This window comes from Scophthalmus maximus, chromosome 1 (assembly GCF_022379125.1).
Source record: "Scophthalmus maximus strain ysfricsl-2021 chromosome 1, ASM2237912v1, whole genome shotgun sequence".
Taxonomy (NCBI): Eukaryota; Metazoa; Chordata; class Actinopteri; order Pleuronectiformes; family Scophthalmidae; genus Scophthalmus; species Scophthalmus maximus.
Window position 1 is genome coordinate 11113688 of NC_061515.1, and position 12688 is coordinate 11126375.

Here is a 12688-nt window from a genome sequence, read left to right on the forward strand (position 1 = left end):
TCTTTTGCCTGAGTTGATTATCGAATTGCCTTTACAATTACTTAAAATCTTATTTTAAGCAAATTTTCAACAAACAATCAATCAACAAATTCATTAAGTAAGCTATAATTTCAACTTTATAGTAGAGTCATTGTTTCTCAGTGTAGGTATCAGTATTTCTAACTTTGCATTATGCTCTCACTAAAATGAAGACCTGAACTATTTACCTAAGAAATTACACTTCAGTACAAATTTTAAGGTATTTGTACTTAGCGTTAATTATACTACTTTACTTCTACTCCATTTCTTGGGAAACAATGTATTTTCTGCTCTGCTGCAGTTTTTTAACTGCTGTAAATATTTGAGTGATAAACTTATAAAATATGATGCATTATTATATAACAAACGCCACACAGTTGTATACAATTTTGTACCGAATACTGCAACTTTTGATACCTAAGTAGTTACATCTTGATGATAGTATATTGTACTTTTATTCATGCACAAATTTGAATATAGGACTTAAAAAAGAAAAGTATGAGTAGCCTTACATTGTACTATTGCTAATTCAGCAAAGGATGTGAGTACCTCTTACGCAACTCTCATAATACATGTAACTAGCAAGTTTGTAAGGGTCTTTTTAATCTGGTGATCCAGGAAATGTTTGTAAAACTTTGAGATCTGTTGCACACTGGGAAAAGCAAGTTGCATGACAGTTTGCATCATACGTGCTTCTCTGTCCAGTGTGTGTGTGTGTGTGTGTGTGTGTCAGAGTAACATGTCTGGACATGTCTGCCGCAGTAGAGGAGGCTCACTTGGCTGCAGTACATGTCTGGTGAGGATGCAGAAGCGACTGCCGGTATTGATGCTTAGATATATTTTATTTGTTTTTTTGCCGGGCACCGAACAGTTTCAAGGTAACGTGGTTCATCGTCTCTTCAAAGTTGAGCCGTGTGTGAGATCACTGTTGAAAAAGTCCCCCCCCCCAGAACTTGCGGCACCTGGAACCCACTCGTGTTTTCACGTCGTTTCCTGCCGAAGGCTGCTGAGTCTGAGTGTGCGAGTACGAGAGGGCACTGAGAGGCGGTGTGTTCAAAAAATGGAGGAATGTGAGCATAATGCAACGCAAGATGGTGAAGGTGAAGCACAGTGCTAGTGTCCACGAACCATTTCTACTGTTGTGTCACTACAAGTATTCACACTTCTACTGCGATTACTACTGCAATACTGTTACTGTCAGTAGTTAATCTTTGTATGATGACATAGATCTTGGTACAGTTTGGAGCTCCCCCTCTCATTATGTGTCCCACACTGAGGAATGTTACACTTTGTGTGTGTGTGTGTGTGTGTGTGTATGTGTTCAGAACAACAACAACCCCTCCATCAGGTTGGACCACAATAATCAATGTCCAATATTCTTCGATACTATCAGGAAGAAAAAAAACTGTCAGCAAAGATGAAATATCCCTGATCTGTGTTGGAGACTTTTTCCTGCACAGAAATGCAGGGGACGTCTTTGACCGGGCAGCGAACAGCCAAGTCAGATGTGACGGCCCTCCCACTCTTGATCTATTCAGAACAGTGAACATTTCTGCTCCGCGAGACTCGAGCTGGATTTGTGAATTCTCACAGGAAAAGCTTAATTCAGCTCACTTGGCTGACATCAATTCTGACCTTCAACTTACAGCGAGCCATTTCAGGGCAAGGAAACAACAATCTATTGTAGATGCCCTGATGTTTCACAGTGGGGTTCTGTCATGTTGCCTTCCCTTCTCCTGCCAGGTTTGCATTGCCTCGGTAGCGTCTTTGAAGCAATACGAGTCACAATAAGAAGATGAGGCAGTAGCCCCTTGGCAGGAAAGACGCTTGGCACATGCCCCCCCCCCCCCCCCCCCCCCCCCACTGAACAGCTGGGGAAACACATCAAATCGCCTCAGTAGTTCAGTGTGCATGTGCACCAGATTTACGTCCATGTCTTCCAGCCTGCTGCTGTTTACAGCAAACAGTGGCTCCACAGAAGATCAAGGAGGAGTTTGTGCTGCAAGGAGGAGGCTCTTCAAGAGGCCACAGGGCCAATGTCAGGGCCGGAGGTGTGTGGGTTATCAGTGCCTGCCCTGCCTGCACTGAGGGGAATATCTCTGGGGAGGTGATGGGGAGACCTTGGGGTGTGTATGTGTGTGCGCATGAGTGTGTGTGTGTGTGTGGGGGGGGGGGGGTTACTCCCAGTCACTTTGCAGCTGAATTGAAGCTGAGACTCTCATTGTGGGGCAGCTCACAGGGCAGATTAGGAAGAGATTTGTCTCTGCAGAGAAAATGCGTCTATGAAAATAGAAACAAGAACAAGGCAGTGCATCGAAACATCTTCGATGTGCTAACACACCGAACAATTGAATCCTTTGTCGGTCTGCGTGCACGCCTGCACATGTGTCAATATCTACGCGTGTGTATGTGCCAGTGTGAACGTCCCACGGTCATTCACATTCATGCAGTATGTCTGTCTGAGCAAACCTGCTCTGATTCTCCAGCTCTCCGTCCCTCCCTCCCTCTCAGTCTGTTGCTCCCTCCCCCGCCGTCCCTCTCTGTGTGAGCGTAGTCTGGGCGCCGAGCCAAGTGGAGTGTGTTTTTTTGAATGAATACCTGATGCGGCTGATGAGGCTGGCTGGGGGAGGAGCTATGTCAGTGGAGTACTGAGGGAGAGAAAGGAGGAGGAGGGAGGGAGGTAGAGAGGCAGAAATACAGAGAGCGCAGGAGAGAGAGGGGGAGAGAGAGAGAAGCAGACAGGCAGGGAGGGAGCTGGCGGTCTGGTGGCCTTGCATAACACACGTTGAAGCAGCCTTTGCACGCAGGACTTGAGCAGTGGGGAACTTCCTTCACCGTCGGGCCGCAGGGGCGACGTATACCTCCCAAACCTGGGAGAGTCCGGAGAGGAGGGCAGAGCCGGAGCAGCTACAACACAGGCTCCATGAGAGGAGGACGGCACAAAGGAGAGATCCAGGAAGAAGAGTCCTAGGAAACACGTCTCCAGCACACGCACGCACACACACGCGCAAACACACATACAAACACACACACACACACAAGCAAACACACACACACACACACACACACACACACACGCACACACTGGGAGGCAGGAAGAATCCTTGGACATGTTCTGCAAGCAGTGGCTGTGGAGAGACTGGTGAGCTATTCTTAGTACTCTAACCAGAGGAGGGGAGGAGGGTGGGTTGTTTCCTTTTTTTTCTTTTTTCCTTTTCTCGATTTGTGTGCATAGTAGTATTTTCTGCCCTGCTACTACACTCATGCGCTCTCACTGTCATTCTAAAGCCCCCCCGTGCAGAGGCTCCAGCCACAGCATCTGTCCAGAGCCACAGCTGGAGGACTCGGCAGCATCGATCCCGATTCCGTTGCCGCGGTGCTCGCTGCGAGCTACGCCTGCGTACACATCTGTGCTTGTGTGCCGTGAGGTTGGGAGTGTGTCGAGCAGAGAACTCTGGAGTCATTGTGGAGACAAACAGCCTGCTGAACCACACTGCCTGTTCCTACTGTCTGCTTTAGTCTGCCACACGGTCGGTCCGCCTCTTAAAGGCGCAGGCACCGCCGTCGTAACAGCGAAGGGGCAGTAAAATGGCTCTTATGGGTATTAGAAGAAAAGCTGCACGCTATATTGACCGGCTGTGTGGTTAAAGCAGCTGGTTTTCTAAGTGAAGTTGACGTGAGGTCCCTTTTACATGCGGTGGATCACACATACACGTGTTCGACAGTGTTCCACAATACCTCCCCCTTCATGCTTGGATTGACAATGATGTTTTTGTTTTCTATATATAGTCATTTGCAGTGCGGCGTATTCACTGTGTATCCGTGGTCTAGCATGGTGAAACATGATGTGTGTTTATAACCCCGGGGTCACTGCAGTCATCTTTTTTGTACGATTTGTTTGTGCACGGAAGCTTCACTTCAGGACACTGTCACCGAGTGATTTTTCTCGTCTTTCGATTGCCTCCCTGCGTCCTCCTGCTGCGGAGAAATGTTATTGCCATGAAGCCATGGATCAATGCGAGGATTGGATAGTGGCTCTGGTTGCACGGGAGAAGATTCAGGGCTCGGGCAGTTTCTCTGCTGGGAGCCTCTCACCTGGAGACAAGAGACAGGAGGCTGAGAGAAAACAATCATCTGTGACGGCAGACACACACCGCCTCACCAAACTGTTTTCTGTGGTTTGTGCAGCCTCTTGTGTGAGAGAGGATCACATGCAAGGCTGACTCTGTCACTCCGTCTGAGCTGAAAAGCATCAGTGTGTTGAAAGGAACAGAGGGCATCCTGTAACCCCCCCATCACTCTCCGTTGTCACCCATCTATACATGTCTCAGGGGAGACGGTCCTGGGGACTGACTCAGGGATCCTGTGCCGTCTGGTTTGCTGTGACAGTCATGTCTTGAAAGCTCGCCTTTGTTCTCCATAGTATCACACGACCCATAGTTTGTTGGTGTCAGTGATCTAATAATAGTCTGATGCTGGAAAATCTAGAGAGACTTTTAGCTATGTGTATGTGTGTGTCTGTGTGTGTGTGTGTGTGTGCGTGTGTCTGTGTGTGTGCCTGTGTGTGTGTGTGTGTGTGTGTGTGTGTATGCGTGTGTGTACGCGTGTGTATGCGTGTGTCTGCCTGTGTGTGTGTGTGTATGCGTGTGTGTGTGTGTGTGTGTGTGTGTGTGTGTGTGTATGTGTATGTGTGTGTGTGTGTGTGTGTGTGTGTGTGTGTGTGTGTGTGTGTGTGTGTGTGTGTGTGTGTGTGTGTGTGTGTGTGTGTGTGCGTGCGTGTGAGAGACCATGTGCAGAGCGGGCTGTGTGCAGGTTAAATGAGGAGAGGAGATACGCCTGCGATATTTTATTCTTTCTGTTGGCATTCGTAAATCAGTGAGCGTGCAGGCTTTGTCTTCCAGTGCAGCTGTAATCGGAGGAGGTACTTGTGCTTCAGATGTGATGTCATTACAGTGTTGATATGGTGTTGCTGAGGTGGGGTTGTTGCCACTGAGCGATGCATCGCTCAGGCTGTAGCGGCTGGTGTGTTTTGCCGATCAGGGAACTCTCGGCGAGGCGGGGGCTACGGCGCTCCGATGCTGCAGGCGCTGCTCAATGTGGGTCAGGAGAAGCAGCACTCTGTCTTCTCCCCGTTCCCTATTCTCTCTCCCTCTTTTTTTCATCCCTAATCTTCTTTCTTTTCCAAAGCCCCCCACCACCACCACCACCACCACCCCTTTTACTCCCTTTCCTCCTTCAACACAGTTCTGTCATCTTGCATATCTCCCACTCCGCCTCCCCTACGCTCTCCTCTTTCTGTTTCTCTCCAACCCCGCTGCTCCCCTCCTTTGTTACATCTGGTGGATCTACCGGTCTCTGCGGTCGTATGGACGGATTGCCCGTTTTTTGTTCCCCCCCCGTTGCATTTGGATGCGGTGACCTTGTCAAAGCCATCGATGGATGTAGATGCACCTAATAGAAACTGAGCAAGGTCGCATTCTGTGTTTTTTTCCCCTCTGTCTTTATGTAACATGTCTGCTGCTGCCCGCTGTAGTGAACCTCCTCTCTCCTTTGTGAAAATACAGTTTAGACTTGCTTCTCTGGATGGAATGTAGGGGGAGAAAAGTGAATGGATGGTGTCATACACTCCATCTCTGTGGTGCCTCTGGCTAATGAACAACTCAGAGTCCCGTGCATTGACCCACAGATAAGCCTGCAGGATAGAGCAGTCAATCAGAAAAAGAAACTCAGGAGAAAAAAAAAAGAAACCAATGGAAAGTCCAAGGCTGTATGTTAATATTGTTGAATTAATGGATGCACAGCATATTGTACGTGTTTACTTGTGTGTTTTAGAGATACTGTATGTGAGCATGCATACCTGTAAATCTGCAGTATATGGACTAAAGGAGCCATGCAGTCAAACATTAATAAGCAGCTACAGTAGCTGCTCCTGTGGCTTGTTGACATGTTAGGTTCATTTCCCCAACCCATACTCTATGCATCACAATTTCCAGTAACCTCCCTCATGGTTTGTTGTCCACTGTGTATTTCCTTGAACTTGGAGACACCGCTCAAACGGGGTACGGGCGAAAGCCTTTATAAAGTATTTTCATGCTCTTCAGTGATAGTTGTGCTTCTTGCAGAATGTTCCATAATCAAATTGCAAGCCATATTGTTTTCACTTCATTTTTTTTGATGTGCCCATTGACCCAGAGTTCCTGTCTGGAGGTGGATGTTATATTTATAGTAGCCCCACTGACTCAACACGAGGCCTGGGAGTGTTAAAACAAAGACTGTGAGGCTGTTACTCTGCACTGTTATCCTTTCATTCTGCTCTGCTCTCCGTGCCCGAGAGCGAGATAACAGCCAACAGCAACGCACACACACTTGCCCTGCACGCACACACCCAGACACACAAACACCGCATCCCAGGAAACTCCTGCCTGGTGTTGAAAACATGAAAGAGTCTTTTTCCTCATGATGTAAATGATGACACACAGAGCACTGTACTTTCCTGTGTGTCATACGTCATTACTCATGGAAATGTTTGGTGCGTTTTGACAGATTAGTCCATGTAGATCCTTGGAGATTCATCTTTAGAAGTTGCTCATGGAGAAACAAACACAGAGAATCTACTACATGTTGTTGCTGAAGTGCATTAGAAAAACACACATTGGATGCAGTAGTTATACCAGGTACCACCTTGTGGCAAAAACAAGAACACCACGAAAATCAGGGACATTTTTAAGAGTGACGTATTTTTGTTTTTGTATTGCTGTTTTGAATTTGGATCTGCAGTGGAATTAGTCTAATGGGATTGAATTCAATTTTAAACCAAATCAAGTTAAATCAAATTCTTGTATAAAGCATGACTAGAGAGGAGGATGTTAAAATGTTTGAGCATATCAACAGGACTTTGTTTAATTGCACATGACCTGAGTGTCTGATTTAAGCTTCTCTCCGTCATCAGATTACTGCCGGCATCGTGGAAGAGGTGGACCGGTCCGAGATGATTCCCCATGAAGTCTATGGAGCTCATTTTCTGAGCTGGAGTGACTCTCTCATCTTCTCTGCTCTGAGTCCTGGAGCTGTCTACTAGTGAAATCAAAGAGAGTCAGAGCCGCACAGTGCACAGAGAGGCCAGCTCGTGCACACAACCACTGAGGCGAGGTGAGAGAGAGAGAGTTGTCTCAGTGGAGCTTAGAAAATAGTGCAGGGGAATATTAAAACCACTGTGGCACAATGAAATCTAACCAAGAGCGGAGTAACGGATGCCTGCCACCTAAGAAGCGTGAGATCCTGGCTCTGGAGCAGCGGACAGTGGTAGTAGCCACAGCTACACCCCCAGCCGCGGTGGTGACTGATCACAGTCCCCACACAGAGAACTTGGCGTGGCTGGCAAGTGTAGCCAGTGAACGCTGCAAATCTAGGGATGCTGAAAGCCCAAGATGTCTCATCACCTCCTCTTCTCCTTCCACGTCTGCACCTTCCTCTGCCACCCCTCTGTCTGCATTGCCCCTGGCCTCTCTGCCTGCAGTTTACTCCACAGCCCTTCCCCAGCAGGCCGGGTCCATCCAGTTTGCTCAGCTGGGACCCAACGTTCAGTTCATCAGCTCTGGGCCTTATGCCGGCTACATCTCCTCTCACATCATCTCAACAAACGCTAGCTCTGTGCCTCACAGCTCTGCCATGGTAGGGCAGCGTCCGCAGCTGGATGGTTACACCACTGCCCTCATCTCCCCCAACACCAAAGGGGAGCAGCAGTTTCAAATAGGCCTCTCCCCCACAGAACTGGCACCTGTGTCGCTACCGAGCTCTCCCCACGTCACCAGCCAGTACATCCATCTGGACGGCAGAACTCCTCTGACTGTCAGCGGAAACGCTGTCACTTCAAACACAGCCCACCTCCAGCTCCACCCTCACACAGCCGTCCTCCCTCAAACACTTACCCTCACTCCTTCCCAGTTGGTGGTTCAGTATGCAGATGGCACAGTTGGAAAGAAGCCAGAGGGGCATGCTAAGGGGCTACTGAATGGGGAATTCGAGGTGGTCAAACAGGCAAAAGCCCACAGTCATCCAACAAACCATCAGCAGGTCCAGAGCTATGAGGCCAGACATATCCTTTTGCCTGCAGACTATGGCCAAAACGCTGCAGGACTCCAGACCTCCTTGGTGCTGGTGGCCCAGCCCAACCACGGAGAGGAACATGAGGCTGCCTCAAATAAGATCTCCTTAGTTCAGACTGAGAAAGGAGGCATCTGCTTGGGGAAACCAGTGTCCAGATCATCCTCTTTCACCTCCCTCTCTTCCTCAGAGATGGTGAAGTCTGTTGCTCCTCACACAGTCATCCAGACCACTCTGCCCCACGAGGACCTGCCAGCCAATCTCTATTCCTCCACACAACCTCCCATCATTGGCTATATCACCAGTACAAACCAGCATGCTGTCAGCTACCATGCAGCACTGCCCCAGCATTTGGTGATCCCAAGTGGCCAGTCCCTCTTCATCCCAGTCAGTGGCACCAATAACGGCACAGAAATAGAGGTTAGTCATACTGTCAGTGCCCTGACCGCGACCACAACCCCTCAAATATCCACCGCCATGCCGCATGCATATTTGGCCACAGCCCTGTCCAAGTGTGAGGCACTTGGGCCAGATGGAAATCAACCATCCCCTGCTGTTGCACCGGCTCCAGTGCTGCCAGTCCTGCCCTCACACCCGGCACCTGCAGTGGTGACAGGTCCCTCCCCAGCTCCTGCTCGGGTCCCAGCCCCAGCCCCCGTTTCCATCCAAGCCTCCCCCTCCATTTCCTCCTCCTCTTCCCCTGTGGCACTTCCTCCATTCTTCATGCGAGGCTCCATCATCCAGCTGGCTGATGGGGAGCTGAAGCGCGTGGAGGACCTCAAGACAGAGGACTTCATCCAGAGTGCCGAGATTAGCAGTGAGCTGAAGATCGACTCCAGCACTGTTGAGCGTATTGACAGTGGGCAAACTCCCAATGCTGTGGTCATACAGTTTTCTGTGGGAGAGCTTAAAGCTCAGGTGAGATATTCCAAATGTATGTTTGTTATATGAATATTACATTTAATTTTTAACGTCAGTACTCATAGAATTTTAAATCTCAAGTATTCCTCAAGTGTTCCTCTAAGCCATGACAGTGTGACAGTGTGACAGTGATGCAGCATGCGCGATACCTGGACCCTGAAACTGAAGCAGCTATATAGACTTCGTACGCCATCATTTTATTGTTTACACCCTGGCTTTTCCTGCTGTGGCATGTTAAAATTTATTCTGTGGAAAAGGCCAAAGTCACATAATTCTACAAACAAAAACTCAAGCTAACAGAATCATTTGCAAAATGTTTCTGGAGCAGAACACGAAAACTATTTGGAATTTTTTTTTCATGAGACTTCACAATTATATTCATTATCAGGTAATGAAGAGGTGGCTTTCGTATGGTGGCCCAGAAGTGTCCAACGGAATGCAAAAGGCCCAGAAGTGTCCAACGGAATGCAAAAGGCCCAGAAGTGTCCAACGGAATGCAAAAGGCCCAGAAGTGTCCAATGGAATGCAAAAGCCACAACATGAATGCAACGTTGCTCACTGTGAGAACATTGCCATGGCAACCGATGTCAACACGTTGTGACTCACTTTCATTGTGTTGTGACTTTACTTTTCTGTTCCACCGACCTTCTGGGCCACCGTACTTTTGATATATTGGATTTCATTAGAGAAATTGTTTGACTTCAGGTAACTGTGGCCCCGAATGATCTGCTCTTTCAAGTTTTCCTGGTGGCCAGGGGGGATATGTCATCTCCCTACTCCTGTTAATCATTTTGTCAGTCTCTGTTTTTCCGAGCGCTAACTGGGATTTGTCTGTACCTGTGTTCCTATCCAGGTGTGTGTAGAGGTGCTGGTGGAGTACCCCTTCTTTGTATTTGGTCAGGGCTGGTCGTCCTGCTGCCCAGACCGGACCACCCAGCTGTTTGAGTTGTCCTGCGCGAAGCTGTGTGTGGGCGATGTGTGTGTGTCGCTGACCCTCCGCAGCTTGAGGAATGGTTCGGCAGCAGACGGCCAGGCTTTGGGGGCCAAGCTGAAGACGAGTCACCTCCCTTACTCCTGCCTCAGTGTGGATGCCACTGTCAGAAACAGTATGAGTTCAAACGCTGCGGGCGGTAACAGTGGTCTCCTGATGAAGGCGTCTAATGCAGATCGGCTGGAGAGGAAACAGGTAGCTGGATCAGGACCAGGACTAGAGCTACCACCAGGACTGGGACTAGTTCCAGGACCAGCAGAGGGGCTCTACGGAGCGAGACCGATGCTGACAGTCTCAGGGACTGGAGAAGTAAGACAGGAATCCATGAACACTGACATGCCTGCTCTCATGAAAATACAATGTGGTGATCCAGAGAGACCCTCATCCCGCAAGAGACGCTGGTCAGCTCCGGAGAGAGACCAGACTGAGAGAGCCGAGGACGAGCCTCCTCTGACTCTGCCCAAACCCTCTTTCGTCCCTCAGGAGGTTAAAATCAGCATCGAGGGCCACTCCAGTACCGGGAGTGGAAGGTTCTTGAACAAGAGAGTAGACTGTTGAGAGAATTTTAAATACCTGTGGTTTGCTTTGTGTTTATACCCCCTCTTCGCTCTATCCAGATTACTGTAATATAGACAGTGTTTACACAGTATTTACATGTTTTCTTTCACATAAATCTGATATCTACAATGAAGTACAGTAGAGCACCTTCATAAGAGGTATCACACATGAGATCAGTGCAATCAATGCTGAAAGCAAAAAATGAATGCAGCGTGAATGTTGAGAATGAATGGCGGTCACCTGAGAGACATTTCACTCAAACCCGTTGAATGCAGTCCAGTTAATCTCTTGTTATATCACATGAACGAGCACAGTCTCCGATGTCAGCTTCTAGAGAGTGGGTTATCATATTTCGACTGTCAATTCTGTTTTTTCGCTGTTCATTTGGTTTTTAGTGATGTTTATGAGTCATAGAGAAACCTGTGGCATTTCAGTAACAATGCTTAATCGTCACGGCTGTGTGATTTTTTGCTGCCTTTGTGTATCTGGTGAGGTTTGGAGTTTTATTTCATCATTTTATTTTTCCTTTTCATACCGTTACAGATGTGTGCTACCGCTGTTGGTTTGCGTCACGTGTCTCCATAAGTATGTGCCTGTGTATTGGTTTGTGTGTTTTTTTTCTTTGTGGCTGTTAAACAGAGCATAGGAGTCAGATGTGTGTGTGTGTGTGTGTGTGTGTGTGTGTGTGTGTGTGTGTGTGTGTGTGTGTGTGTGTGTGTGTGTGTGTGTGTGTGTGTGTGTGTGTGTGTGTGTGTGTGTGTGTGTGTGTGTGTGTGTGTGTTGTAGCTGTGTGCTCAGTTGTCGGTGCAGCCTGCAAATGCAGAAACGGAAAAGGCCTGAATGTAAACCACTGAATTTGTCCACAATACCGACTCATGAAGTCATGCATGTGCTGTTGGAGAGTTTGATACAGATGCTTTTGCGATACGTGGGTGACATCAGGTGGACATGAGCACATTCCTCAGACTAAGTTCCTTTCTCAACCATTACCTCGACAATTTCCTACTTCCTGGTAATTCTGGTAATACTGGTAATTCCCTTTCAAGGACAACATGTGTTTGTCTTTTTTTTAATACCCTTGCTGCTCTGTGCAGCATTTCAAATATGTACAAAAAGGGAAAAATGTCCAATACCTCTGAAAGAGTTTTTAGCCAATCTTTGTGTGAGCCCTCATACTGCAAAAATACCATGGTTGCTACTCAAATGAATGAAAAACTTCTTTTGTCCATTGCGGCCAGTGCAGCAAACTAGTAAAACTAGCATTGACATAGGATCAACTTTTCAAATTTGAAGACAAGCAGACATGGAGCAACATTAACATTCATTCGGAGCAGGTTCCAACGACGTCCAGCTCATCTCACCTTCAGCTCCTGAGGGAAATATCTGAAGTTCGTAAATTCTCCATCATCCACAGAGCTACCTGACCCATTGACGGCATCAAAATATTGAGCGACTTTAAATGCAAACACACCATAAGAAAAGCACGACACAATAATGACACATTGACAGAAGAGCTGTACCTTCCCAGTCTACTGATGTATCCTTTTGATTTCTTTACAGAAACTATGGCCTTAGATACAGTATATAATGTACTTATAGTTCACAGCAGCACAAGTTCTTTAGGGTTTTTGCAATTAAAACCTATTTTTCCTCAATGACGGTATGCCTTTCTCAAGTCCATACCTTGGTGTATCAGAGAACTGCTGTTTGGAATAAACGGCAGTTCTTTGGGTCAGTAGATTTGTTTCTCAGAGTAGAGCCAAAATAAATATATCCTACAGTTCATACTCAGGAACAGTGTGTCTTTATATCTTTGTGTGTGTGTGTGTGTGTGTGTGTGTGTGTGTGTGTTCTGAGCAGCAGCACTTTGAAGAAGCGTCCAGTAGGGTCGAGGTGGCGATGGTGGTGATGTGATGGTGTTTGCAGTGCCCCATGCTCCTCCACTGTCAGATATGATGAGAATATGAAAGTGACTGTTTCACATCACATTACATCCTGCAGTTTTACCATGGACAAAAAAAACCAATATATACTGGGACGGGGAATTTAAAAACACACATCGGGCAAAACTATATCAAGTTTATTTTTTTGATGACT

General features: G+C 47.6%; 1 protein-coding gene across 4 annotated transcripts; it reads left to right on the plus strand.

The window, feature by feature from the left end:
* The first annotated feature begins 783 nt into the window (after positions 1-783).
* LOC118302049 (ataxin-1-like) lies at positions 784-12383 on the plus strand. 4 transcript variants are annotated; one of them, XM_047331933.1, is made up of 4 exons: positions 2683-3160; positions 6968-9039; positions 9431-9602; positions 9896-10140. In XM_047331933.1, exons 2-4 carry the CDS (start codon positions 7240-7242, stop codon positions 9985-9987), a joined length of 2064 nt encoding a protein of 687 aa, XP_047187889.1. In that variant the 5' UTR covers positions 2683-3160; positions 6968-7239; the 3' UTR covers positions 9988-10140. The 4 variants fall into 4 exon arrangements, with proteins under 4 accessions (XP_047187886.1, XP_047187889.1, XP_035483740.2 ...); XM_047331930.1 differs by lacking the exons at positions 2683-3160; positions 9431-9602 and adding an exon at positions 784-896 and having other exon boundaries at positions 9896-12383; XM_035627847.2 differs by lacking the exon at positions 9431-9602 and having other exon boundaries at positions 2699-3160; positions 9896-12383.
* Positions 12384-12688: the final 305 nt, after the last annotated feature.